Below are 27970 nucleotides of genomic sequence, written 5' to 3'. Positions count from 1 at the left end.
TCCGCCACTGGCTCCTATAAACATGCTGTTGACGCCACAGTCAGTCAGAGATACCTGCTCGGCCCTGTGTGTGTGTGATCGTCCCCTCTGGCGCGCTCAGGGAGAACAGCATGTTTGCACACAGGCGACGACTGCTGCTGCTGCGAGCGAGCATCTGTGCCTTTAAAGACTTGTAAGTGCGCCTCTGTCACAGTCAACTTCCCACAACTCTGTCCGACGCGCTCAGCGAGTAGAGTAGAGACACCTTAACCACAGAGGCACTGGCTCACCTTCACAGCTAGACCCATGGAATAATCACTATGGAATACCACTGGATACTGCTGTCTGTCTTTCTACATTTAACCTTCCATCCAGGTAAGACATTTCCACTTCACGCACGCAACTTGTTGCTGGTTTCTTTGTGCAGCACGGTGTCGACTGCAGGTATTCATCTCCCTTCAGCCCAGTTGGGCAAAGATAATCCACATTATAGTGAACTGAATTTCTCCGCATCGTTTTTATGATGCAATTCTGCGCACTTTTCTTTGTTCAGGGAAGCGCCGCAACGAGATCTGAACTCACTGAAACCCAATGTGGAAAGTGGATACGGATGATCAGGATGCCAACGCGCAACTTTAATAATTAATGTTTTATTCTGAGAACAGGGCGCCATTAACAAAAAAAGTAATCAAATAGTGCAGGTGAAGTAGGATGCGGAATTTTACAAATGAACGCGATGCAGGGAGACTTTTTGCGCTCGATGAACAGCGACAGGTTCATGCGGTTGTCCTCCTCGCGCATAACCGTCATTATGGAAATTTTTTGGCAACTCCTAATTCCTAGGAAGCAATGCAAACTATCGACTGGAATGCCTAGTGCTGGTTCGCGTGCTGATGTAATATATCACTTTTGGGGTATAAGTGTGACTTTAACGAAGCAATTTGGAAACACTTTGTTGTGCTTTCCGAAACAGATTGTTACTATTATGCCCTGGCTTCATCACCAAAGGCTAGCTTCAGCAGTCACGCTCAATAAAATTCATTATTGCATCTTTATTGCCGTTTTACCCAAAACTAGCCTCGGTCTGTTGTTTTTGTTTGGGAGGTTACATTTGAATGGTTTGCAAACTGGTTTTATGAGCGTCATCAAGATTTAAAGTTTTTTTTACAAAAACTTATTCATGGTAGCTGAGTGTGAGATTTTCTCAGACTTGACTGAAGCCGCACACACAAGCGCATCCTCTGCACACACAAGCTGTGAAGTGCAAAGTGTTGTAGTTGTAGTGTTGTCGCTGCGTCTGCGAACCCCTCTCGGCACCAGGTGGACTCTATTTCTGCCCGCATATATATTTCCATCTGATGGGCAGCTTGAGAGTATACGATGCGCTCGTGGGAGGCAGTTGATGTCCATGTCGATATCATCTGGGAATTTGAATGACCCCCACATCTCGACACAGTGTGCACGGGCTTACACTTTATCGTGTGATGCAATAAGGCACGCCATGAAGTTTGCTTTAAGCCTGTTTACGCAGTTAACTTTTACCACGTTTTCTTACGCTCCATTATGATTTAATCAACACTTATATTATTAAACTAATTAAACGATATTTTAAATGGAGAACTTGTACATCCCCTCCACAGTTTCCAAATATTTACGCACAGAAGCAGAAGCTCTGCAAACACAGAAGCCACAAACAGACCCATTTCTGTACAATGATACATTTCTGCTTGCTGTCCTGTGATTCTATAAATATCTGTCATGCCACCACACCCTTTTTACATGTTATGGCAGATCTATAAATAGCCACTGATAAAGACTGTGAGAATGGAAGAGTAATTAGGATTTATTTATTTATTGTACCAAAGGAGGGATGGAAGGGAATGTGTTCATCTGCAGCACCTTTTTCCCCCACATTCCTGCACCAGAGGAAGCTTCAGGCCACACTTTTGCAGTGTTTGCTACAGGTGGCTTCAATAGAAAAAGTATCTCCATGAAGATGCTTTTTCTGGTAACACTACTCATGCCTTGCTGCCCCAACCTGTTTTCAGCAGGTGGATTAAATATTTGGCATAGAAAGCAACTCATGCCGCACACATTTGTTCTATTTCGTATCATTAAGACTGGCCTGAGACTTCTTCTTCATGTGTAAGATGTCTAAATGTAGAAAGGATGTGACACAAGCAATAAGACATGATGTATCAGGCATCCATATGGTGAAGAGCACACATTTATAAAGAAAAGTAACTAATAATGTTGTGCAAAGTCTGGTGCAATGATAAAATGAGAAAGAAAGGCAGAAGGAGCACTGTTTAAATGAAGTATTAACATAAAACTGTTCAAGAAAAGGGCAAAACATGAACATATTAAGAGGAGCCAAAGCCCTAAATCAGCCATTGGTTTGGAAAACTGTAGACAAGTTGTTTAAGTCTTATTTTAATCAAATATATGTAATTTTTCATTAATTGATTATTATAACAATTATCTCTTTACATGCTAAGAGTTAAAGTACAGTCATGTGATTCCCTATGATTTCTGCTGAGAAACTATGAAAAAAATAATAATTTGTAATGAATCAGTAAATTCCAAACTGGTTGAAACATTTGACATGCAGGCACATCAAGACAGTACATGTGGCTGTTGCAATATGAAAAGGATTACACCTTGTTCTGAAACTAACTTTCAAATGGAGCTTATTGAACTTAATGATGGGCTGCAGGGCTGGCAGACTGTCAGAGAATATCATGGGAGGATACTTATCCCAGTTTGCGTTGACTTTTGCCATTATCTTGTTCATGAATTATAATTAACTTCAATCTAAATGACAAAGGGATTTATGTTTTTTTTCTTGTAACCACAGAATCATGGGAGTGCCTGTTTTGCAGGTAAATTACGTACTCGCTCTATACAATCTGTCAGTTTCTCTCGTCTCTGTGGGTAATTATTATTGGTTATTATTTTTCCTTTTTTTTCCAGGTTTTACTGCCAAGTACATTTACACATACAAGGAATTTGACTTGGTGTTTTGGTGCAACATAACATAAAGGAAAAATAAAAATAGTAAATTTAAAATATAAAAAAGCAATATAAAAATATAAAAAATGGAAATCAGAGTATAAAGAACACAAAGTGTATGCACAAAAGGTGCAATGGAGGGATTTGTTTTGTTTTGTCAGTATTTGTTGGCAAGAATGGCCTAAATGTTGTCAGCCTTGGTTTTGTCCTTTCTCATGGGGCCCCCAGAGGTTAGGGGCCCATGAGAAAACTGCTTACATAGTTTAATGGTTAGACCGTGGCAGGTAAAAAACGGCCCTGTGATCACAGAGATCTGCTGATATGTCAAGAGGCTGATGGTTCAATCCCTGCTGTCACTCCAAACCTCTTTACCTGCATCATAGTCAGAACGGAAAAGCTCAGTCTGTCACTTTTTAAACAATCCAAAGTACAAGTACAGTCACGTATATTTTGTGTTGGAGTTTCAGATGAAAGATTATAGTTGTGTTACTTCTACTTTTACAAACAGCACTGATGAAGACAAAACTTTAACACAATGGTTCCAAACTCTGATCTCCCCAAGAGGCTCCAGGATAAATGTGAGGCTTCATAAGATTTTTTAAACACGATTTTCGGTTGTGAAATACTGCATTACTAACTGCTTAGATCAAAATTTTGGCTGAACTGCTCACAGCTTCTCTCCACAATGAGGCTTGCTGAGGGATCACAAGTGGCCTATACTGTGTTTTAATGGGTCACAAGCCTTGGTTGGGAACCACGGCTTTAACATACCATTTTTTACCTGCACGGTAAGAAGGCGTTGTCATGTTTTTAAGATGTGCATCAGAAAACCTCTCAATCATTTTGGAAATGACAGCCAGTAGAAATCCTGTCTTTTGTTTGGAGTTTGGAGGCAGAACGATCCTGCAGTTTACTTTTGGATCATGTGTTGTACCTTTAAGCTGTTCTGAAGCATATGAGTCCCATGGGGTTATAGGTGCTGACACACCATGACTTCACAGTGGTGAGAAAATTATTTCACTTTTAACTCAACTTCATGGTGTTTCAAACTATTATCTCTGTTCCTCTGAGTGAACCCAACTATCCGCAATGTGGCAATGATTATGCATGATGTTTTCCCCGGTGAAAATGAGATCACTTTGCACAAATTGTCTCATTATGACTTTGGTATGTTTGACATGCTGCTGATTTCCCTCTGTGTTCCTTTACAGGCAACACCAAGCCCACCATCACCCCCGCCGGCCCCCACCTTGTCATCCCGCTCAACACACCTTTCGAGCTGCATTGTCTGGGTGAGAAGGCCATGCAGTGGCAGCGGGAGGACCGGCTGAAGGTGCGGGGAGAGAAAAAGAGCGCTGGGATGTCCACACTGCGCATCCCCAGGGCTCAGCCTGTTCACATGGGCCGCTTCATCTGTCTGGAGGAGATCTCCAAGGAGCAAACCTCCATCTACGTATACGTGAAAGGTAGCTGAATGTAACTGTCAGTCTTTGTGCGTATTTACATGAGATTATGTGGTGTTTGCGTAAGAGAGACAACTGAAATCTAGAGTGAGTTCAGCAGAGGAAGTCAGCAGTGACAGGGAGCACTGTGTGTAGGTGTTCTCGCAGCGAAAGGTGTTTGTAACTTTGCTCCGGACAGGTACAGTAGATAGTGTAACTGTTTATCGAGTGCATGGATGAGTTTTACTGTATTTCCTCTGCGATGTGACTCCACATACCATTGGCCCACTGCCATGGCTGCAGGCTGCCTTATATCATGTGCTGATCATTCACTTCACAATCACCGCTTCAACTGCTGAGGCAACAAGCAGTAACAACTTTATAGATAAGAGGCTCAGATATAGCATTATTAGTAGATATATGAATTGGATTAACATGATTAGAAAATTCAAGCTTGTGCAACTCTTCGCATCCGTAGGGTAGAAGTCATCACTTTGGCAGATCAGTCTTTGTGCCTGTTTATTCCGCAAATTTGAAAAAAAAAATTATTGCAATAACTAGATTTAAAGTTGTGATTCATTCAATTTCAATTCTGGTTGATGCGTTGACACCCATGGTTTTATGATACGTCAAAGAATTCTGGAAACATTTCAGAAATACAACAGTAGAGCAGCTGGTGTATCTGTTTACAGTGCAGCCAACCAAACTTGCATTGTTCTGCAAAAACTCATGTTGTTCTGTTACATTACTGTTACTGTTTTTTTGTTGGCCACATTTTGATAAATGATTGGTGACCTAAGTAAAAAACCACCCCATATTTCATCTATTCAGTGCTTTTAATGTAAAGCAAAAGCAATAGGAACTGTTACATTTGCATCAGCTGTAACTTTATACAGCTCTGACATAGTAAAAGAAAGCGAACTAACACATTTTCGCTACCTCATCGTCGAATACCGACGCTTGGTCAGAAGCCCTACATGTCAAATTATGATCCTTACTGCATCGGTTTTGGATGCAGGGGATGATGTGTCAATTTAGGTTTTTTACATGCATTGTGTCTTCTCAAAATAGATTTCTGTTTTCACAGTAAATACACAGTTTCTGCTTATTACATACAATCAAAGAAACTTAGAACGTCCGGAAAAAACTTTGTTTTTAAGTTTACTTCCTTACCCTTCCTAAAGGGTAGCATCTAATGTTTAGGGCTACTGACTAAGTGTCGGTATTTGACGATTTGGGGGCGAGACTGGGTTGAGTGAACAGTAAACAATTAGACAGTAAGTGCATTTCCATCCCAGTGGTTTGGATTTCACTCGTGATATATTTGTTTTTATCCTTGTTATGTATTTGGAGTGAATGTTTCTTTTGTTTGCGTGGAGCTCACTGAAACAAATTCCAATCATTTACATTGATACTGCATTAAAGTATTGAATGAATGAATCTGTTTATCTGCTAAAGTGCACAAAAATCTGTGTGGAAATGTGAAAAATTCGACACAGATGGTTTGCAGATTACTCATCTTGAGGTCTAACCAACACGTTAAATGCATTTCTGCACTCATAAAACATTTGCAAAGCTAATTTTTGAAGCATTTTTAAACCCTTTATTTTTTAAATCAGTGTTTACTAGCTTGATGTTTTCTTCATCATAATCTTTGTTGCTGTGTTTCTTGGTGCTACCACCTGTAGATCAGTGGAATAATGTGGAACCATTTGCAGAATTGTGCATTGCGCAACCTGCATCTGCACACAAGTGCGTTCTCATGCATGAGACAAACAAAACATGGACCACTTAGAAAAACAGCTCCGTCAGGGTACTAGAGGTCAAAAAAACTCTGCAGGGAACTTTTGAAGGTCCTCTGAAGCCTTTGCTCCACTGGAGAGACTAAAAACAAAAACATCAGATCTGCATAGGAGTAGACTGTAACATTCATTAAACTGATACATGAAACAACCATTAATGCCATATTTCCATTATGTTTTCCCACATTGTTTTCCACCATTTAAGGTTTGTCTGGCAATTTATTACATCTCATTGTATCCTTTTCTTTTGCAATGATTTATTGGCATCTGAGTGGAGAGTTAGTCCCACTATTTTTTGAATCCCTTATGTGGATGATTGTATTTTAATCCAGTATGGAAATGGCAGACCCCGCCACAGCAAAACATGAAAATCTGAAGGATCATAACTTAAAGTGAAAAAAGAAAAGTGTCCATGCAAAAAAACAGCATTCCCACAAATGAATCTCCTTCATCCATTTTATTTTCAAGGTTATGGTGTGCTACCAGCCAGCCAAACACACGGCCTGTTACACCATAAACGCAGAAGCAAGGGATTCCTAGTAATCATATGGCAAGAGGTCAAAATAACAAAATAGTTTTGGGAAAATAGGGCATGTTAAACAGTGTAGCATTGTAATATCAGCTGTCAGTAAACCAAAAGCTTCAACAACTCAGTTTGCAGCCCCACTTGCAGCTCTGACGCCTCCATTTTTTGGCAGATCCTGACAATCCCTTCAGAAAATCAATGGTGTTCAAGATTCTTACTCGTGTGGGAGAAAATGCAACCATTCCCTGCCTGGCAACTGATCCAAGTCTGGACAACCTGCGCCTGGAAACATGTTCCGGTAGAGCTTTGGCCTCTGGTCTCCATTTTTCTGCGAGCCTGGAGCGAGGCATCGTCATCAGCAACACACAAAAGGCCTACGAGGGTTGCTATGTGTGCACAGGAAGACTCAGGGAAGAGTTTGTCAGATCACATGATTACTACCTGACAGTAAAACCAGGTACAGTGGTGTAAATGCATTTGTTGCTTCAAAGGCTCTCAGACACACACAGGTTGAAATTTCACTCATTTGTTTCCCTTTCAGTTCCCATTGCACCTCCTGTGATTGAGATGCAGGGAACCAACAGGGTGATTCTCACTTTGGGGGAGAGTCTCTCGCTCACCTGCAACACCACTAATGTCAACGGAGAAATCAAGCTAGAGTGGGTCACCCCGCCTGGCTCGGTGAGACCCTTTTGCCTTTTCTTGGCTGTGTGCTTTGCTCATTGTCTTGTAATATTTAAGAGTCAACCACTGATTATCAGCTGTCCTGGAGATTTATACCCACTACCAGTGTTAAAATCTATGATGAAAATCACATTTTAAGTGCATTTAGAAATGTTATACACTGATAATTAACACAATTCACGGGCTTCAAGTTTTCAGTGACAATCATGAGAAAAGTGACTTTTGAATCCACAAAAAATGAGGCTTTCTCCACATGGACCTGGTATCAGTGGTTGTTCTCATGAAAGAGAGTAAAAGGGGTCAAAGTTCATGCTGTCTCAACTTCAGGATCTTGGCTGTGTGTGCACCATGTAGACTGCCGTGTGTCAGTGATCGTGTGTGTGTGTTTGTGTGTGCATGCAGGCGGTTGTGTGTGTCTGTGTCAGTATTTGTGTGCTTGGCGAGGATAGACACACAGACAGGGTTAATCTCTAGAGATCTCTGGGCGTTGACAGGGTGCCGTCTGGTATCCACAGCAACCAGCAGAGGTTGACAGTGCTTCGCGCATCCTGACAGAGAACTTCACTCACGTGCGCAGCGCCACGTTGCATATCGCGGCAGTCAGACCTGAAGACGCCGGGAGGTACCACTGTAAAGCTGAGAATGAAAAAGGGGTCAGCTCACGGTCAGTGTGGCTCAAAGTTTATGGTGAGTACATGAAGAGATTTGCTTCAGGTTAAAGCTGCAATTGCTAACTTTTAAAGTCATTTAACGGAGAATTTGTGGAAATTTAACTGGTCATTGAGGACAAATCTGGAGCAGAAAGTGTTGTCTGTTAATCATTCGTTCTTGAGTTGAATGTCTTGATATTTAATTTCTCTCACAAAATTACTGACAGCGGCTTTAAGTATCCCAATTTTTAAATTTTAGAAATACACTTTTACGTTCTTGCAAAGTTAGATGAGAAGACTGATAACACACCCCACATTTAGATTCCAGGTGGGATGCAATGAACAAGTCCCCCCTGGTATTTAAAATGTGCGCCATAAAATCATGAAATCAGCACAAGAATTTTAATTTGTCAAAAGTAAAGCCAGTAAAACCATAAAGTGATGCAGAAAAGGTACAAAGTGGCGTATGAAAAATATCACCAGAATGCAGGAAATTAAGTGTATGGGGGAAAAAAAAGTATAGTAAAAAAAACAAAAACTGAAAAAAAGAAAATGACCCCAAAAATTACACACAAAAAAAGAAAAAAAAAGTATTTGTTATTATCTGCAACATCATTTTAAATTTTTGGTTATAATAATTATACATACGGTTTTCTGGACATTTTCCATTAAATTCTTTAATGTTCCTCTTTTTTAAAACTAATTTTCTGGTAATTTTTATGTCACCTTTTACTAATTTCTTGCAATTTGTGGGGCATTTCTTGCCAAGTTGCTCATTGACTTTTTCCTCATGTTTTGGAAAAAAATCGTCTTTGGTTGCTTTGCAAGCAGTTGATGTCAATGCTGGAGTAGCATCTCTCTCCATGGGTTAGATTTTCTAAAGACTGAAACAAGAGGCAAGAAGAGTTGCAGAGGTCAAGTTTTCTCTCAGTCCACCTAAATCATAATATGCTCAAAGATTATTATGGGATTTTTGCCCATTGATGTCAAAATAAAATTGACTACTCCTGCTTTAACATGTTTTATCACTTTTACTTAATAAGTACAAAAAACAAAGACTAAAAAAAACGAAGACTAAAAAAAAACAAAAACTAAAAAAAACAAAACTCCTCGTGCATGATGAGCCTTACAGTTTCTAAGCTTACTGATCTTCTCATCTTTGCAAACCTGTATTTCCCAAATGTCAAACTGTTGCTTTGCGTATACATACGGTATGTGTTATTGTGCCTCATCTGTGGACTGTGAGGTCTTCATGTGCATGTGTTTGTGACTTGTCTGTAAATCTCTGACCACCTAAATAATTTTGACTCAAATAAATTTGGAATCAATTTTACTTCTGCAAATCCTTTTAGTAAAATTTCTCATTTCCTTATTTTTCAGAGAAAGGTTTCATCAACTTAGCACCCCTAAGCAACAAAACCATTCATATCCGTTCAGGCGAAAGTTTGACCCTAACTGTTGACATGGAGGCTTATCCAAAGCCGCACCCTTTCTCCTGGAGCTTCATGGGCCATGAGCTGAAGAACACAACCGACCATGTCATCACCACACACAGCCACGAATACAGGTGAGACACAAACACTTGTTGTAGATGCCCCACTTTTACCACATAGATGGAAATGTTCATTACCCTCTTTCAGGGGAATTTCACACCTTCGGTTTGACAGCAGGCCAGCGGAGGTGCTGATGTAACAGCTACATGAAAAATACAGCTAATACAGCTTTTAAGGCTCCGGGGTTTCTAGTGAAACAACAACTTTCAGAATATAAATGTCTTCCACAGAAAAAGAAACCATGAAATATCTGCAGTATTATCTCTCTGCTGCAGATAAAAAATATTACATAATATTGTCCAAGGCTGCATACTCAGTGTAATGGATTTTAGTTCAAGCTTCATGGTGTTTGTTACAAAGATTTCTTTCAACATTGGAAGATAAGACATGACCTTTGAGCCTCTACTGGAGGCATCTCTTTTCAGTGAATTTTACATAATGGAACACAGTTTTTGTATGACGTTAAAGGGAAGGTTTTCCAAAAATACATATTTTTCCCCTTTAGTTTTATTATCATTTATCAGTCTAGACTGATTTGGCATGAGTTGCACAGTGTTTGAGATATCAGTGCCGTCTTTTGAACATAAAGGAACTTGATGGCAGATGGCGGCGTGCATCTATTGCAAGTTCACCTTTCACCACTGAGCTGATTGACATTACAGTTCAGCAGAGGGGGACGCCAATCATTTTTACATTTTGCCCCGTCACGAGCACAAGTCTCTCTGCTGTTGCTTCTGTATGATGACATGTTTGGTGGATGTACTTGGTTGAAAATGAGAAGTTACAGCAACAGTGTCTGAACTTTTTTGATTTTTCAGGACTATACAAAGAAAAATACTAGGGGGCAGTGGCTTTTCACATAAAATAAGTAATTGAAAAAAAAAAACCCACAAACAAACAAGACAAATGCAAAAGTTTCATCTTTCAGTGAAATGTGTACAACTTTACACCGCTCCTGGAGGCAGCGGCCCTCACTGTCCATTTTATGTTTCTTTGCTGTGGCCATGTCTGCTACATAGCAGGAAATGTCTGTCGTTTGCTTGTTTACTGTTTGTTTATGAAAACACATTAGATCCTATTGATGTGTGTCTTCAAGCTGTATTATAGTCCTGCTGTTGTGAGGTGAACAGAAAAAATGAAAAGTGATCATGCTTGACAAACAAATACTGTGTGACAGGCTAGATTATATTTTCAAAAGTCAAGATGAGGGCTGATTAAAATTGGTCTGAGGGCTACAGTTGGCCCCCAGGCTGAACTTTGGACATGCCTGGCCTACAAAAGGCTCTGTGGATTATCTTTAGTAACTGGGTCATGATTTCTGGAAAGAGACATTGCTGTTGAGTTTCTCAAATGTACTTTTTAGCACAACAAGCTGAGTGCCCTCTAGTTCCAATACATTAAAGAGTAGACCGACATCTCTACGGCCAATATCTCCAGTGCTCTGCGACTCACAGCAAAATAATCTAGATGGATAAATAGCACTAAAGGTAAGAGAAAAAATAAGTATTTTTGTTTTTGGAGTGAATTGTCCCTTTAAAGGGTATCTGCCTGCATGTACCAAAAGAAAAGGCCACATCAGTCATCAGTAAATCAATTTATCAACCGTGGGAAAAAGAGATGTCTAAAGTAGACTTAAGAATAACTGGAAGCTGCATACAGTTATTTAATCAATTAATGATTTGCATGTGCATACAGTCATTGAGCTGATGTGCATAAAAGTGCAGAAGACAAACACAAGACTGGTTATAATCTAAAATTCAAATATCTGAGCATTTAAAGTTCTTCCTCGGGCGGCATGATGAAAGAGTATCTTCTCTTTTCTGTTTTTGCATATTAAAAACTTAAAAGAAAAAAACTTTAAAAAAAAAAAAAACCTTAGCTGATGATTCTAAAACACTGACGATTTATTCATGCTGAAAATGGGATTTCTTTATGTTCAGGTACAGCAGTGAGCTGAGGCTGGTGCGACTGAAAATGTCAGAGGGCGGAGTTTACACCTTTCAAGCCTCCAACGGTGACGCTTCAGTAAACCACACATTCACCATCTTTGTGATCAGTAAGTTGTGATTAGATTGATTTTTTTAAAAGGTTATTTGTTCCCTTAAGCCACGTAATGAAATCCATCACTCCACATTGCATTAATCTTGAGGAGCTGACACGTGGGAGTAGATTTGACCTTTTTGTTCATGTGAAACAAGGTGTTGCTCTTTACCTCGCCTTACCCGGAATCTTTCACACCTCACTAAGGTTCAATGCATTTGAATGCGAAATTCTCTCCAGCTTGTCATTTTTCTCCTACCTGACATATTCTGACATTAACTTGTGTTGATTAGGTAAACCTGAGATTGTGTCTCATGAGGGCCCGGTGGATGGACAGGTACGCTGTGTGGCGGAGGGTTTCCCTGCCCCACAGATCACCTGGTTCTACTGTGAGCAGCCGTATGCCAGGTGAGATTTTTAAAGAACCCAAAAACCTCTTTTTCCCCCCAGTCAGCCTCTTATTATCAGTGACTGAGTGCTGCATAACCATGCAAATTTTCTTCCATAGCTAAAACAACCTTGCTTGATTTACTTAAGAGATTTGTGTTTGTTTTTGTTTGTGCTTCTCTTACTGGTTTGCAGTGGGTGGGGCTATGCTGGGAAATGTGATGTCATACATCCCTGCAGAAATTTGAATGTTGTAACAACAGCCTCTGGCTTATTTGCTCATGCTGGCAAGTCATTGTCAGTCAAATCAGGCCAGTAATAACCACACCTTCACAGTCCTGATGAGTTTTTGGCTTAAAAAAACAACAACCAATAAATAAATTTTTTCTTTTCCACAGTTTACCACAGTTTGTTGCTTGTTTAGTAATTGATATTGAATATTTTAGAGAAATACTTAATACGCAAGGGCCTGTCACAGACACCACAGGCTTGGACCCAAATGCAGACACAGACACCGTGTGGGAAGAATTAACTATCAGTCCTATAATATCCAAAAATAGGTCGTTACACAGAAGATCCAAACAAAGCTCAGGCAGAGGTACAAAATTTTCAGGCAAAGGGGAGAGTGCAAAAAACAGAAAACAGGTCTCACTTTCAAAAAGGCTCACAAAATTTGGCTAGGACACTGACAGAAAATCAAGAAGACCTGGCACAGAAGGAAGGGAGCACAGAGACTATATACTAAGACACAGGTGCAACACATTAAGGCTGGGCAGGTAATCACACAGGAGGGAAAGACAGAAGCAGGAAGTGCAGGACCTGAAATGAGACCAATGAGACTGTGAGTTTCAAAATAAAACAGGAAGTACAAAACAATGAAACACAAGGAGAACCAAAAAGACAACTTAACCAACAGAATGAGGCATGACAGGGCCAGCTTTAATATTAAACACACTCGTATCGCTCTGCGCATGAAATGCACTTTTCATAATCAAGTTTTTCAATCATAAACTTTATCAAGATGTATGCATATTTATTGGTGTTATTTTCCTTCATTTTGCAATGGGTGGTGCTATGCTGGGAAATGTCATTTCATAGGTCCCTGCACCAATGAGAATTTAGGGACAGTTGTGGCGTTATTTGCCTAGGCTGCCAGGTCATTGTCAAATCAGACCAATAACAACCACACTCTAACTTTCTTTTGATCTTAATCACTGATTGTTGTTGTCTTTAGTGATGAATATTTAATATTACTGAGAAATACTTGATGCTTAAGTTGTTTAAGGTGTGAAAAAAAACATTTGCTTAAAAAAAAAAAAAACCAGTAGATATGGTCCTGTCTTCTCAAACTTCATCTACACTTTTACATAATCACCCCTATTTTGTCATATTTATATACTTAGCATAGATTATTAAATATTATGGTGAAATAATTAAAACTTTTATTTTTCTGGATTAAAAAAAAAGTAAACATGGTCCTGTCTTTTAATTCCAAACTTCATCTACATTTATGCATATTGGTGAATTTTCCTGAATTTATCAGAGAAAAAAATAAGAGGAAGAAAAATAATAATACCAAAGACAAAATATGCTGGCATTATTAATAAGTGTACTAAACTTTAGAGCCAGAGCCTGACTTTTATGAGGGACAGTGGTCATTTAACGGATTAAACAAAAGAAAAACTGCATAACCAAAATCCAAAGCATCATATGTTAATAAATATACAATCCTAAATCAGTCCAATTATTAGATCTTTGTTTGTGTCGCTGCCTTTTCCATGGTAATGACTCATTCATGCCTGTGTGTTCAACGGCAGATACAAGGTGAAACTGATGACTACTCAGATGATTGGCAACACCCATTCATAATAAGGCATCCACCCATTCAATTAGATCTTTGTTGTTGTTTCCCATTTGTTTCAAAAACTCACATGACGTGCATGTCAAGGGTCCTAAAGGTCACACTAAAGACATGTTGGACAGTGTCAGGACTAATGATGACGGTGGAATAAAGTAGGATTGTTGGATTTGACGTGGGCTGACTTGTGATTGGTTGACAGACATAAGACGGCCCTCATGTGACAGGGGATTGGAAATAGTTGACTTGTGATTGGCGGGGGCTGGGCACGTCTGCCTGGATACAACTGGACATGTCTCATCTCGTGTCAAACATAAAGTGTGTTGAAGGAGGAGCATCCGGTAGCTATAGCGACACCAATCCCAGGCAACACAGGCAGTGAATCATAAGTGCTTATCCAAATATTATCCAGTAATTTTTTAATTATACTCAAATCCACTTAATACTAATTACATACTGGCACGCAAATGTATGTACAGAAAGAAAGTGACGTGATTGAGTGTATGACCATTAGGGCACTCAGATAGCAGCGGCTTTTTTTTTTTTTTTTGTTCTGTGAACTTTTGAACCCAGGGTATTTCACCTAAGTTTTACATCACACAACTGTTTGGAAGACATACATTATTGGTTTCGTGAGTCTTAGGGGAGACATGCCCAAGTGACATTATTGATGAACTGATCCGTGATCCCCTCACTCCCATGTCAACCACATATAATCTTTTGCCCCCAGGTGCTCCCAACAGGTGAATGCCACCCAGGAAGAGAGCAATGTCATCACCGTCACCCTCTTCAGTCCAATGTTTGGGAAGACGGAGGTGGAGAGTCGGGTGAATGTGAGCAGGGGTCGATTCAGTACTCTGGAATGTGTGGCCACGGTAGAAGGAGAGCAGGCCTACACACTATTTTCTATCAGCGGTGAGTTGATATCATGTATATGAATGCATATTTTAAATAAAGGTGGATGCAGTCCATGCATGGCTGGATTATAAAACAATGGGCCCCTGGGCATAGATATGCAAAAGGCCCCATCACCTCTGACTTTGTGGTGTGGCGGTTTTGCATCTCTTTGCATATATCTTTCCCCATGTAGTCATTTTGTGTCTGTTTTTGGTTGTTTTGCCCATGTTTATTTAGGGTTTTTTTTGTTGTCTATAGTCGCTTTGTGTCTCTTTCAAGTTGTTTTGTGTCTCTTTGAAGTAATTTTGTGATTTTTTGGTTGTTTTGTGATGCTTTGTAGCCATCTTGGTAGGCCACGTGATATGGGGGCGCCTGTTAGTCTCATGTTTTGTTGCTGATTTGATGTAATCCTCATATGACATGTCTTCACCTTCAGATTAGAATTAAGCACAACAGAGTCAACACCACAAGTGAGGACATATAGACATGAAAATCTCCTCTTTTCAGGATGCAAATCTTTCTACACCAGTTAATTTCATTATTGGAGTAACCTCTGTGACGTTAAAAAGTTTGACTCTGTGCCCTGTGCACTAGAAAACAAAGTTATCGCAGCCGTTCTGAAACTCCACATGGGGTTTAATCTGCAACCCAAAATATTTACTACAAGCATGATTTTGGAAAGGATTAACCCATAATTGTGGTCTTACAAACAGAGGTTGGTCGCCTGTAATCTGTTAGGTAAACATAAGAAAGTGGAGACACCTAAAACATGATTGGCCATGATAAGATGTCACATACAGATAGGAATAAGCTTAAGTCCATTGTTTACTTTATGACTCCAAATCCGCTCTGTTATAACGACTTCCCCATCTGCTGCACAATGTTCTCAAAGTGGTGTGACCGCAGGAACTGAAAGTACAGCAAAGTTGTCCCTGCCTGAGCCTGGAGACCCGGGCATAGGCAGGACACAGGGGGCTAACTGTGGCTACAGCGGGTATGTGGGCGAGCATTATGAGGGAGGAGAGTGTTTATGGCCAGGCAGGACAGGCCTTTGGGAGCGTGTGCCCAAGATTTTTGTGCTTCACAGAGTAACAGCAGACCAGGCGGAGGCGCTGAGAGTGTGGAGCGCAGTGGGAGTCCTGGCGGTGCTGGGCGTTCTGGGGCTGTGGGAGGCTTGGAGGTGTCAGTGAGCTGCGGCACAGAATACACAGAGCTTTAGAAACCACTGACAGGTTTACAGCGGATTAGTTCCTGCAGACTCTGCATTCTCAGATTTGAAGTGGAGAGAAAGCTTCTTATCTCTAAAGAGCTTATTACACCCCACTGTACAGAGGAGCAAAACAATGAGGCACCACAAACAGCCAGACACAAAGGAATAGAACACTGATTACATATAATTACTCACAACTACAGATGTAAAAGCAACAGAAATACAGTAAAACACTATATGATCAAAACAGATTTCAAGCAGTTAGTACAAAATAAAATGCAGATTTTGCAAACAAAAAAAGGAAACAAGCAAAGAACACTGGTGTATGTTTACACATATAATTGGATTAGTACACTGTGATTTGACTAAAGTGAGCTTCACTGTGACTTAGCCCTCTCTGGGTTACCTTAATGCCCCTTTGCAATGTCATTTAGAGTGTAAACATGGTAAACCATCGAAAGAGTCAATCACTGACTCTATAGCCTCTGCTCTCAACGTATCCTCATACAACATTACCCCATAAATGGCGTTACACACATAACGTAAAGTTATGTACCTAATGTGTAAGTAGAAATGTGAAGAAACATGGATAGGCATCTTTAGGTTAAGGAAAGTAAAGTTAAGTTGTTCACGTTTAAGAAAAGAAACATGGTGACGACATATCTTGAAAGAACTCTTAAACTAGGTTTAAGAGTTTTAGGGCCAGCAAAGTTATATAGGTTAATGAAAAGAAATATGCTTGGACTTGTTATGTACGTGAGGTAAAGTTGTGTAGGTTATGTTTAGGAAAGTAAATTTATGTAGGTTAGGTAGGAAAAGAAACATGGCTTGTTTTTTTCCTACTGCGTACTTTATGTGAAGTTACATAGGATAAGTTAAGGGGGTAAAAAATGTGGTGACAATGCACCCCAAAACAACTTAAAGTTTGTCACACAGTTCCAAACACAGGTCTCCTGGGCAAAAGTACTGTGTTTGTCTGACCAGTCCAACAACTTGCACAGACTTCTCTTTCTTTCTTCTTCTTCTTTCTCTTTATACTGCTTTGTTCCTTACTGTTGTCAGTGCAGTGGTCACGTGAGCACAGCCTCTCCGATTACATAGGTTATATATGAATTGCGATGCTTTAGTTTTCATAGATATACATTCTACATTCTGCATGATAACAGCCTGCTTCTCTTGTATCTAAAATGATCATTTGTGTCTCCCTTTAGAGAGAACCGTTCCCCATGATCTGTTCACCCCTCTGCTAATTGGCGCCGTATCAGCAGCAGGCATCCTCTGTCTCGTACTTATCGTGCTGTTCTACAAGTACATGCAGGTAAGACAGCTCTGCACTTTTCTCACATGGCACACCCTCTTCCATTAACTTTTACAACAAGACTCAATCAAAAGCATGTTTTAACTGCATGACTTAAATTGTAATTGATGTTGCTTTTGTCTGTGTTCATGCCAGAAACCTAAATACCAGATTCAGTGGAAAGTCATCGAAGGAATCCATGGAAATAACTATGTTTACATTGACCCCACCCAGCTACCGTACGATCACCAGTGGGAGTTTCCACGAAACAACTTGCGCTTTGGTGAGCACCCTGCACTCCTTTATCACAATCATCTGTGGTTTATGCTGCAGTTAGGCCTCCTAATTACATTAATCTGTCATATCTGACACCGAAGTGTACGTCCTGGTTTTCATGTCTGGGGTGTAAGTCATCCACGAAACAGAGATGTGGAGATTAGCGAGGGTTTGTGTCAGTAACAGTCTCAATAATAAAGCCTAACAGTGCAGTCGGCATGACATCACCACTGCCCCCCTCAGGCTACTTCATGCTGGTTGACAAACACTCTGTTTTTTTGTGTGTATGGTCACAGCATTAAGGTTTTAGCCATGTCTGTGGTCACTAACCAGTTTCACAGCCCATTGATGATGTAACCCTACTCCCTCACTGCAAGCATGATTGTTGACATATTCTGGGTGTTGTTTTTGACAAACCTCCTTAAACAGGATCCTGCGTGTCCTGGTGCCTACGTACACAGCCCAGGGGCTCAAACTGGTGTTATCCTAGGAACGCTGGCATGGGGCCAGTTTGTGGGAGGGGAACAGGATGGGGAATAACAGTTTTGTCTCTGTCTTCTTGTCTTCAGGGAAGACACTGGGATCTGGTGCATTTGGGAAAGTGGTGGAAGCCACTGCATATGGACTCTCCAAAGCAGATTCAGTCATGACGGTGGCTGTGAAAATGCTGAAATGTAAGCACTGTCAACACACATGCAAATGAAGTGGGACGAGCACAGCGTCTCTATTTGGGACTCTGTAACAACTGTGAATGGTTAATTTTAAAGTTTTAAAGACTGATGAGTGAATGACTGTGAAGGTGTTAAGAGACAGGTAGCAATTATGTGTCTTTTTATTGGCTTGCCCAGGGCTGCCAAATCAAAAATATTTAATTTGCACCTTTTTATTTTATTTTGCCTCCAGCACCACCCATTTTGTTTTTTCAATCCTGAAAATACCAGATCAAGATATCACAGCACAACTTGAGTTGTTTACTGATTATGCTCTATCTTAAAATTTGAATTCCCCATAGCAAGCGCTCATGCCACGGAGAAAGAGGCCCTGATGTCAGAGCTGAAAGTCCTCAGTTACTTGGGAAATCACATGAATATTGTCAACTTGCTGGGAGCCTGCACTGTTGGAGGTACGGCAGCCATGTTGTCCTGTATTATCATTTCAAGGTTCTGTATGTGACATTCAGAGCATTATTATAGCAGCAAACAGCTATTTGTAATTTCAAGATAAAGTGGAGAAATAGTGTCCTGCACAGAGAATGAAGTCATGCTATTTCTGTGTGTGTTGAATCTGAGCTTCTCTGTGGTTTGTTGTGGTAAGCTGGTCTTTCATGTTAGTGCATGTACATATCTCACCAGTGTATCCTCATGCATATATGTTCCAAAAATGCACGTTCAATGATTTGTGTTATCTAACAAATTAGAGCACCATGAATGGCATTGTCAGACTAGCTATGTCAGTAAAATTACATTCTTAGCATAAAGGTATGTAGGTTAGGTTTAGGAAAAGGAACAGTTTTGGCATTGGTACATATTGGCACATTGGTCTCATGATAGCAACGTTCCCAATAACGTGGAATATACACAAATTACCGGCTTTACATGTGTTACAAATTTTGGTGCATTACTCGTATATCTGCAAATAGTGTATGACAACACTAATGCCACTTTCTAGCTTATTGCCGCCGCTTTGTACTGTGCTCAGCTGTTGTAACAGCGGTCATCATTGATATCGGGATGGCTATTTGGTTCCTCCCAGGGTTCCAGCGCTCATGGAATACCTCGAAATGTCATGGTTTTTCCCCAGTCACATTCTCCAGGCCTGGGAAAGTCTTGGAATTTGAAAAAAATAATGCAAAGTTTTAAAAAAGGTCATGGATTTTGTTGCGTGTAATGAAACCATCTTCCACAGATAACTTTCATGAAATGTAACTTTACAGCAAATCTGCTGCAGCTGACAGCGTAATTTAGCTCTAATATGCGTCAGTGTGTGACGATATTTATTTCTATCAACATGTACATTTCTTCATTCACTTCCTTCATGTGAGCCCACTCTCTCAAAATTATGATTGAACAGAGTTTGAGTCTGCTGTGTTTTAAAAAATGACAGGCAAATGGGGCAAGAAAAAATAAATTATGGGTACGAAAAGTTGTGGAAAAGTGTAGAAATTTTGTCCATGAACCCTGGTTAGCACCATTAGCTCTGTCAGCACTTTTTATGGAGTTAGCACCAGTAGCTGCTGAGCCACCTTCATGTTGAGAACCATTTCCAGACAACTCACACTCTGAAATTTGCATACAGCCCCTTAAAGACTGTGAAGTGAAACTATAAACTCCAAACATTATTGACAGAGGAGATTAATTTTGTTTGCTGTCACTGTAGAACACCAACTGACTCAGCTTTTTACAGAAGCTATGAGTCATGTAAAGATCACTATCATGAGGTGCATTTCTTTGTCTGCAGGCCCAACACTGGTGATCACAGAGTACTGCTGCTTCGGGGACCTCCTCAACTTTCTCCGCAGAAAAAGGGAATCCTTCATCTGCTATAAGCTTGAAGAGGACTGTTACTACCGCAACGTCATGCCGCAGAGAGACGCCACTGGGTCAGGTTCTTTTTTGTGTTTAAAGAGTGGTATCTTGTGTGTGTAAGAGAAAAGAGTACTAGTATTTACTATCCAGAACGTGCGTAGGAGGAGGGTATTTGGACAGCAGCGTGCCTTTGTGTGGCTGTGCTCAGCTGAGACCAGACTGCTCCTTTCCTCTTCACAGTGACAGCTTGAACGGCTACATGACCATGAGGCCTTCTGCTGCTGGCAACCTGCCGTTCAGCTCATCCTCCGAGAAGAGACGCTCGATACGCAAAGGCAAGCAAGCCAGCCATTCATCAAATCTCTCAGTCTTAAAATACAGAGAAGCAGCTGAAGTAAGACTCGTACCATTTCAGAAAAATAATCTCCATCCTGTTTTGTCTTCTCAGGTGGCTCATATATTGAAGCAGATGCAGAGAGTGAATTGTTTGACGAGGACGGTCTGTCTCTTGATACCGAAGACCTCCTCAGCTTCTCACATCAAGTGGCCAAAGGCATGGAGTTCTTAGCCTCCAAAAATGTGAGCATGGAATAACATACTTGATTTTCAAAACAGTTCTTATTTGAATTTCTATGTATAAGATCTGACAGAGCATGGATCCTGTTTCCACAGCTAGTAAACGGATCTAAAAACGCATGTTGGAGCATGCTGTTGAAAGATTTATTAGCTGCGGAGACAAGATACTGTTGCCAGTGAGCTCATGTATCAATGTCAGTGGTTACGTGTTACAGATTCAAGTGTGGAAATTCATCACCAAACTGCATCAGAAAGAGTATTTCCTGATGTTATTTTATTGATTGGTCATGTATTGACATGATTCGTTAGATATTAAAGGTAGTGGTGCATTTGTTTTTCAGTGTATCCACAGAGATCTGGCTGCCAGAAATATCCTCCTGACTCAAGGAAGAGTGGCAAAGATCTGTGATTTTGGCCTGGCCCGAGACATCAACACAGACACCAACTACGTGGTCAAAGGCAATGTAAGTCCGCACTTGACACTTGGGAATTTGAGAGCAGATGAAGGGAACATCCTGCGGTGGCCATCAGGAATGTCTTCCATCAACATGCTATATTCGTCTTGAATCAAACTCTGCCTCTGTTTACTGGTGTAAAACTGTCTGCTTAAGTCTGAATTATGATAAATCACTCGACACTTTTGGGGCGTGTCCCTCAACAGCAATTAAAGAGCCAAGGAACGTTTTTTTTCCTACATCCTACATTTTATTGTCCCGATAGGCTCATTTATCAGCAACCATATTTGTGCTACTTTCTATACTTTTGCATTTTGATTATGGAGGGATTTGATGAAATTAGTGTGTTGATGAGAGATGAAGAGATTTTAAACTTACATCTCTTGAGATGACAACATGAGCATTAAAAATGAAGTGGTCAATGCATACATTGTACCAAATATAGAAGCTACAGGGTGTTTTGGTCCAACAAATGTGAATTTATGCACTGCACTTTTGGTATTTTCGGATGTCTGCCAATTGGTCAACCATATCTGGTATTGCATCAAAGTCTGTTCCGGTTTTTAATAGTGTTCAGGTTCATGGTTAGGGATAAAGTTTAATTTTAAGTAAGGGATACATATCGATAGGGACACAGTCTTTGACACAACACCAGCCTTGTATGTTGCTCATATCGTGATTACCCAATAACATCGCGCGATAAAATTTGACAGTATCAAAAAAAAAAAAAATTCTCAAGGTGGGCGACATGAAAGAAAAGTGTTGAGCAACACTTTTTTTTATAAATGAAAGCACCTCATTTCTGTTAAGCTACAACCATCAAAATGTTGAGTGCCCCATAAGATAGGCTTTTCAGTCCAACATGTCTTCACTTGCCAGAGCTTCTGTATGAGTAAACTTCTTCCTCGGGGGCTATTCCAGTTCACTAGAAAGCTGTTAAGCTTTTGAATGAATTTCCAACACATTTTCGAGACCAAACTGTAAATACTGTTGTTTAATTAACTACTTCTAGGAAACTTTTAGCAAGTGCCCTGGATTCTGCAGGTATTTGTCAATACAAATATAACCTAGTTGTAACATAAGTGTTTACAATGTGAACATTTACATAATGAAACAGGTTGCACCACACAAACTAGTTCTTTTATAGATAAGATTAAGTTGTAACTAAATACTTACACCTACTGTTGCCAGGTGTAACTCTTGTGTAAGTCGTTGACCAACAAAGCTAATGTTAGCTTTCTAACGAGGCGTGAATGAGATAATATGGAACAGGATTAACACATCTGGCATAACACTAAGTGTTTACCAACAATGTAAACTGAAAAATTAGTTAAAAACAACAAAATAAACCATTATTCCTATGATGTTAGTTTAATGAGGTCCGTTTGACATACATCAACTTTGACGCACATTTGTTAATATATAATTAAAAAAATAGACATAAACACGTACATTTATGAAGTATTGACACCAATGTTTGACACATCGTTTAACCTCATAAAACTGTTTGTTAAAATATTAGATTTACTGTGGCTCCTGGCAACCAAGTAGTATTTCTAAATGACAGCTGATGAACTTTTCCTGCACATCTTTGCATTTTTTCCACAAATGTCAGGTACGGGCATTGCAGATGGGCTGTTTTGTTTGGGGTTTTTGATTTTAATGATCCTCAGGCAAACATTGTGTGTACACCTGGCATTTTGTACAGTCTGCTCTTTTAGCAGTGCTCAGTAACAAACATTTTTTTACCCCAACCAAAGTAAACAAAAAAATGAAACAAGGAAAACATAACTGGGGAAAAAGGTTTCAACTTCAAAAGTCTTTCCACCAACTGACTGAGTGTTTTTCTCTCAGGCTCGTCTGCCAGTGAAATGGATGTCTCCAGAAAGTATCTTTGAGTGTGTCTACACATTTGAGAGTGACGTGTGGTCGTATGGCATCTTGCTTTGGGAAATTTTCTCACTGGGTAAGTCTATCCATCCATTATGTGTGTGTGTTTGTTTGGCTGTTCTTGTGTTTTTAAAGGAACGTAATGTTACTGAATTTCTCCAATAAATGTAGGAAACAGTCCATATCCTGGTATGCCGGTGGATGCCAAGTTCTACAAACTGATAAAAGAAGGATACAGAATGGATGCTCCAGAGTTTGCACCCAGTGAAATGTGAGTTATTGCTGGATTGAAATATGTGTGTGTGTGTGTGTGTGTGTGTGTGTGTGTGTGTGCATAAAAGGTGCTGAGGTGAAATACAAGTATGCGTAAAAAGATCATAGGAGAGAGATGCTGTGAAGTGGTAGGTGGAGGTGGTAAACTATAAAAGAATGCAGTATGCGGGGGGATGTGAATAGCAGTCAGCTCTCATCCTGTTGCATTTGGCTTTTCACAAGCGTAACTAAAACTCTTATGTGGAACAGAGAACAGAAAACAATATACACACCAAAAAAGAAAAGGGGATGTAATAACTGCAGAGAAATAAAAGTGTTTGTGTGTTTCCATGCTGCGCTGCAGGTATCAGATTATGAGGTCGTGCTGGGATCCTGACCCCTTCAACAGACCCCCCTTCAGGAAGGTCGTGGAAAGGATCGAACAACAGCTGTCAGATGCCACTAAGCATGTAGGTTGCACCACTTTGATGTTGTTCACTTTCACTATAAATGGCTCAAATTCTTAAAAATAATAAAATCAAGATGACTTAATGGGTGGTTCAGCAGGATTAGGAGTTTGTGAAGGAAGCAACTCCAAGTTATTTTTTTTCATACAAACTGCTAACACACTCGGTGTGTGTTTCTAAGAATGTTGCATCGCTTCTCGTGGTAAAAGCTGTTTTTAACCTCCTAAGGGTTCACACATAATTCAGCTTAAGGTCAGGGGCCTCTCACAGCATGAGCAAATGTGTAAGAATTCACAGCTGGCCTGATTTTATCTTGCTACATGACTACATGACTGACTTTTTTTCATGACTGTCCGGTCCGACCAAAGATTCACTACAAATAAGTTGCAACCACATGCAATGTGCCAGTCTGCAGTGTTCTAAAAACCTACCAGAAAAGGCAATGACCAACTTGGCAAGCAACAAATTTGCATAAAAATTAGTAAAAGGTGACAAGAAAATTACTTAATAATTAGTTTTAAAAAATAGGAGATGATTAATAGAAAACTGTCCCCAAACAATAGGGAAAATGTCCAGAAAATTCCATAACTGACATTATACAAAAGAAGAAAATATAACAAAATATGTAATATATATATATATATATATATATATATATATATATATATATATATTTATGCTTTCTAGGTCATTTTCCTTGTTTGTTTTTGCCTATTTCACTATTTTCAGGTATTTTATGCACTTTTTCATGCCCAACACTGATTAAAGAAGATGTGTGACAGTGGTATTCAGCTCATACAACTCTTGACAAGAGTTTTTCCCAAAATGTCAAACTATTCTTTTAGTGTATCTGCATTTTGAAATAAAGTGACAGAAGAAACAAAATGTGCAGATAAGATAAAAACTGACATTTCACTGAGATGTTTGCAAATGCAAAACTGAATCAATATTAAATATCAAACTAAGTTCGCTCTCCCTCCTTTCCCTCCACTATTCCTTACATATCTGCAGATTTATCTGAACTTTAGCTCCAGGCTTCCTGTGACGCCCAGAGGCAGGGAGGAGCCCAGTTCTCAAAATGCTGCACTTCAGTGTCTCAACTCAACTGGCAACAACAGTACTCCGACCCAGCCCTTACTGGTCCAGCACGAGGTCTTCCTGGAGGGGACAACCCTCAGAGCCCAACGGGTGTAAGGACCCACCCAACCTGTCTGGCTGCCTCATAAAGTGCCTCTGATATTCTGCCACAAACCATCCAACCACTACACCCACTCACCCAGTACCAGCAGCATTTGTTTTCACGTGTTGCAGAGGAATGGTAATTGCCATCTTTTACCAGAAACAACAAAGGACAAATGGCTTTTATCATTATCATAACAATACTTGCCTGCAGATTACAGGGAGGACAGTTGGACTAATGTCCCCATAGTCATAGCAAAGAACTGTAAAGGCACCGGTGAGGGTGGAGGGACATCAACTGTTCCCCTAAAACTGTCATTACGTTCATTATCACACTGTTATCTGTCTTGTTATTTTGTGGGGTTTTTTGTTGTTTTTTCAGTTACATTTTTCCTAACCATTTCATAAAGGTCGTTTTATTTCTTTCTAATAATTGGAGTTTATTTTTTCTTTTTACATTTTTTTTGTGTTTTGTTATTCTTTGTTGTTTTTCTGTCGTGGATATTTATGTAGCATTTTATTTTGGTTGGCTGCTGCAACTGTCAGAGGAAAAGCATTTGAGGCACTTGAACTTCACATCATTACAAACACCACATAATGCAGCTTTCTTTTCTTTTTTTTACTCTTTTATAGTCAGTATTATTTCCAACTTTTCACATCTATATTGATATGAAGGAGACACTTTTCTGGGGGCCAATTTAAATATAGATATCGAGACACTGGTATATAAGCTATTAGACAGCATGGTCAGTCATGCTTAGAGTCCATAAGTGCTTCAAGTCAATTAGGAGATACATTTCTGCTCCTTTTATGTTGGATGTCACCATCTAGAAAGCAAACTCTTCACTGGATCTGTAAACACATAACATAGATCAGCCCACAATTGCTTCACACACGCAGTCATCTTCTGAGATATGAACATGGTACGCTAGCTTTTCATATATGTGCTTTGTGACTGTATATGTGTACATATCTGTAGGTAATGATATTAGTCATTGCTGTACAATGAGCTGGGAAGTTAACCCATTTGCCAGAAGAAACTTTGGCACTGTACTTTTCTGCAAACCACCAATATGTAACCTTTGTGTTTTTATGTAGCAGATATGCTGAAAGTTAATGTTTCTGTAACTTTCAGCAAAGCTATGATTAATTTCTGCTTATGCAAAAGTGCAAAAAAAAAACCACTTGAATACAGTTAGGAAAAGATCATGTTTTGACTTTTGTGTGACAATTATGGCAGGAAGTGTTGCTGTCTGGCTAAAAATCACTAGGTTTTTGTTGCACAATAGACTTGAAAATGCAGCTCAATCACAGCTGGAAGTCCCACTGGTCCCAGTTTTGGTTACTCAATTGCCTCAAACGCAGCTGATATTTCACTAGAAAACTAAATTTGGTGGCACAATTGCAGCTGAAAACTGCAAAGTCTTGCTAAAAAAGTGACATAGTCAGCTCATGTACATGTAATCAGAACTACATCACTTTATAAATGTTGATATGAAACCTATAAAATGCACTAATGTAACGTGTGATTTGCAAAAACCTACAATGCCAACATTTTCTTCTGGTGACTGGGCTGGAAATTAAACGTGACAAAGAGGACACTCTGAGAAGCCTGTAACTCTTCGCGTTCACCTTGACTTTGTTACTTAAGCATGTAATGTGGGTGTATAGTTATGACAGCTGGACTGCTGGAGAGGTCTCTTGTAAAAGTGTAAAAAAGTGTTCAGCTTTATATGGTTTGCCTCTCCAGTTACATCCAGTGTATAATCTTTGTTTACAAGCATGAGACAGGTACTGCCATTTCTGAGGTGTTTTCTCTGCTTTTCTCCGTCTTCCCCCTCATGAAGGACCAGGAAACGGGAACCTTTCTGTTTTGGCTGAGAGGTAATTGGTTTTTGCTCATGCTGTGCTGTAGATCTTATTGTACAGTATATATTATGGACAATGTCAGGGCGATGCTCATGTGAAATGCCATTAAGTGGACTGCAATATTCCTTGAGGTGATGAGCCTGAAGAGTTCGCTGGATACAGCGTTCAATCTCAGCGTGTTGGTCATCTCATTGTTCTCGGACCAGTAGCTGGTTTCCCGGCAGTTCTTCTCTTCTTTGTATCCAGCTGTTTCCTCCAGCACAAGTGGGACTTTCAGCTCCTGTCAGCCAGTAGTCTGTATCAGTCCAGACCATGATGATTCCCCTCTTCTCACAGGTGGATGTTGTTGTGAAGAGCACCAGGAAAGTGTCCTGTTTGTGTGTGTGTTAACGTGTGTGTGTGTGTGTAACTGTGTGAGAGAGAGAGAGCATCACGTGTACTTGTGTGCATGACTGTGTGACTGCAGATTTAAAAGAATCACTGTCAAGAGGTGCCACTACTAAATATTCATTTAGACTATAAAAACCCCACCGTCTTACTGCTCTGTCTTTTTGTAAATATAAATGTGCGTATATATTGTAAAGTTATATCAATGCTTTTGAAGATGTTTATCTCAATGAAGATGTGGTACACTGATGCAGAGTTTTATTATGCTGTATTTTCTTATGTGTGCACAGATTTCAAACTGGGGGTTTAACTGGAAAAACACAACAAAACACTGCGTGTGTTTCTGTCACCATGGTAACTTAAACGGAGGAAATTCACTTTGGCTAATGTTTTAATTTTGGCTGATTTCGCCAGTTATGCCAACTCACTTGGTAACTGGCTCATTTAAACAGACTAAACTGCTCCCAGTGGTCATATCTGATCAGTAGGAAAATTATATTACTGAATTTAACAGCCAGGAAGGAAATGTTTCAGAGTAATAGAGATATTTTTCATTATTTCATTGATCCCCTAAGAGTTTTTCCTGCATTTTGCTACATATTTATTAAACCTGAGGCTTTAGTGTTACTGTGTAAATTTGATGTGTTGCTGATACATGTGTCAATGTAAATAAAATTGTGTATATTGAATTCCCTATGAAACTTTTTTGGGTCTCTTTTTACTCGCCTGTACCGTCCTAATGACATGAGCTTAACAT

At 39.8% G+C, this 27970-nt stretch overlaps 1 protein-coding gene across 2 annotated transcripts; it reads left to right on the top strand.

Moving 5' to 3' along the window:
• The first annotated feature begins 63 nt into the window (after nt 1–63).
• On the top strand, nt 64–27902 carry kita (KIT proto-oncogene, receptor tyrosine kinase a). 2 transcript variants are annotated; one of them, XM_042483225.1, is made up of 21 exons: nt 64–354; nt 4203–4457; nt 6934–7218; nt 7303–7442; nt 7961–8132; nt 9476–9662; nt 11589–11704; nt 11982–12096; nt 14664–14848; nt 17252–17358; nt 17494–17620; nt 18183–18287; nt 18626–18736; nt 20071–20212; nt 20379–20473; nt 20587–20717; nt 21056–21178; nt 23024–23135; nt 23231–23330; nt 23676–23781; nt 24790–27902. In XM_042483225.1, exons 1-21 carry the CDS (start codon nt 300–302, stop codon nt 24970–24972), a joined length of 2952 nt encoding a protein of 983 aa, XP_042339159.1. In that variant the 5' UTR covers nt 64–299; the 3' UTR covers nt 24973–27902. The 2 variants fall into 2 exon arrangements, with proteins under 2 accessions (XP_042339159.1, XP_042339151.1); XM_042483217.1 differs by having other exon boundaries at nt 7940–8132.
• Nucleotides 27903–27970: the final 68 nt, after the last annotated feature.

Source organism: Plectropomus leopardus, chromosome 3 (assembly GCF_008729295.1).
Source record: "Plectropomus leopardus isolate mb chromosome 3, YSFRI_Pleo_2.0, whole genome shotgun sequence".
NCBI lineage: Eukaryota > Metazoa > Chordata > Actinopteri > Perciformes > Serranidae > Plectropomus > Plectropomus leopardus.
Note: the sequence above shows the minus strand (reverse complement) of the source record. Positions and strands in the feature narration are given on the sequence as shown.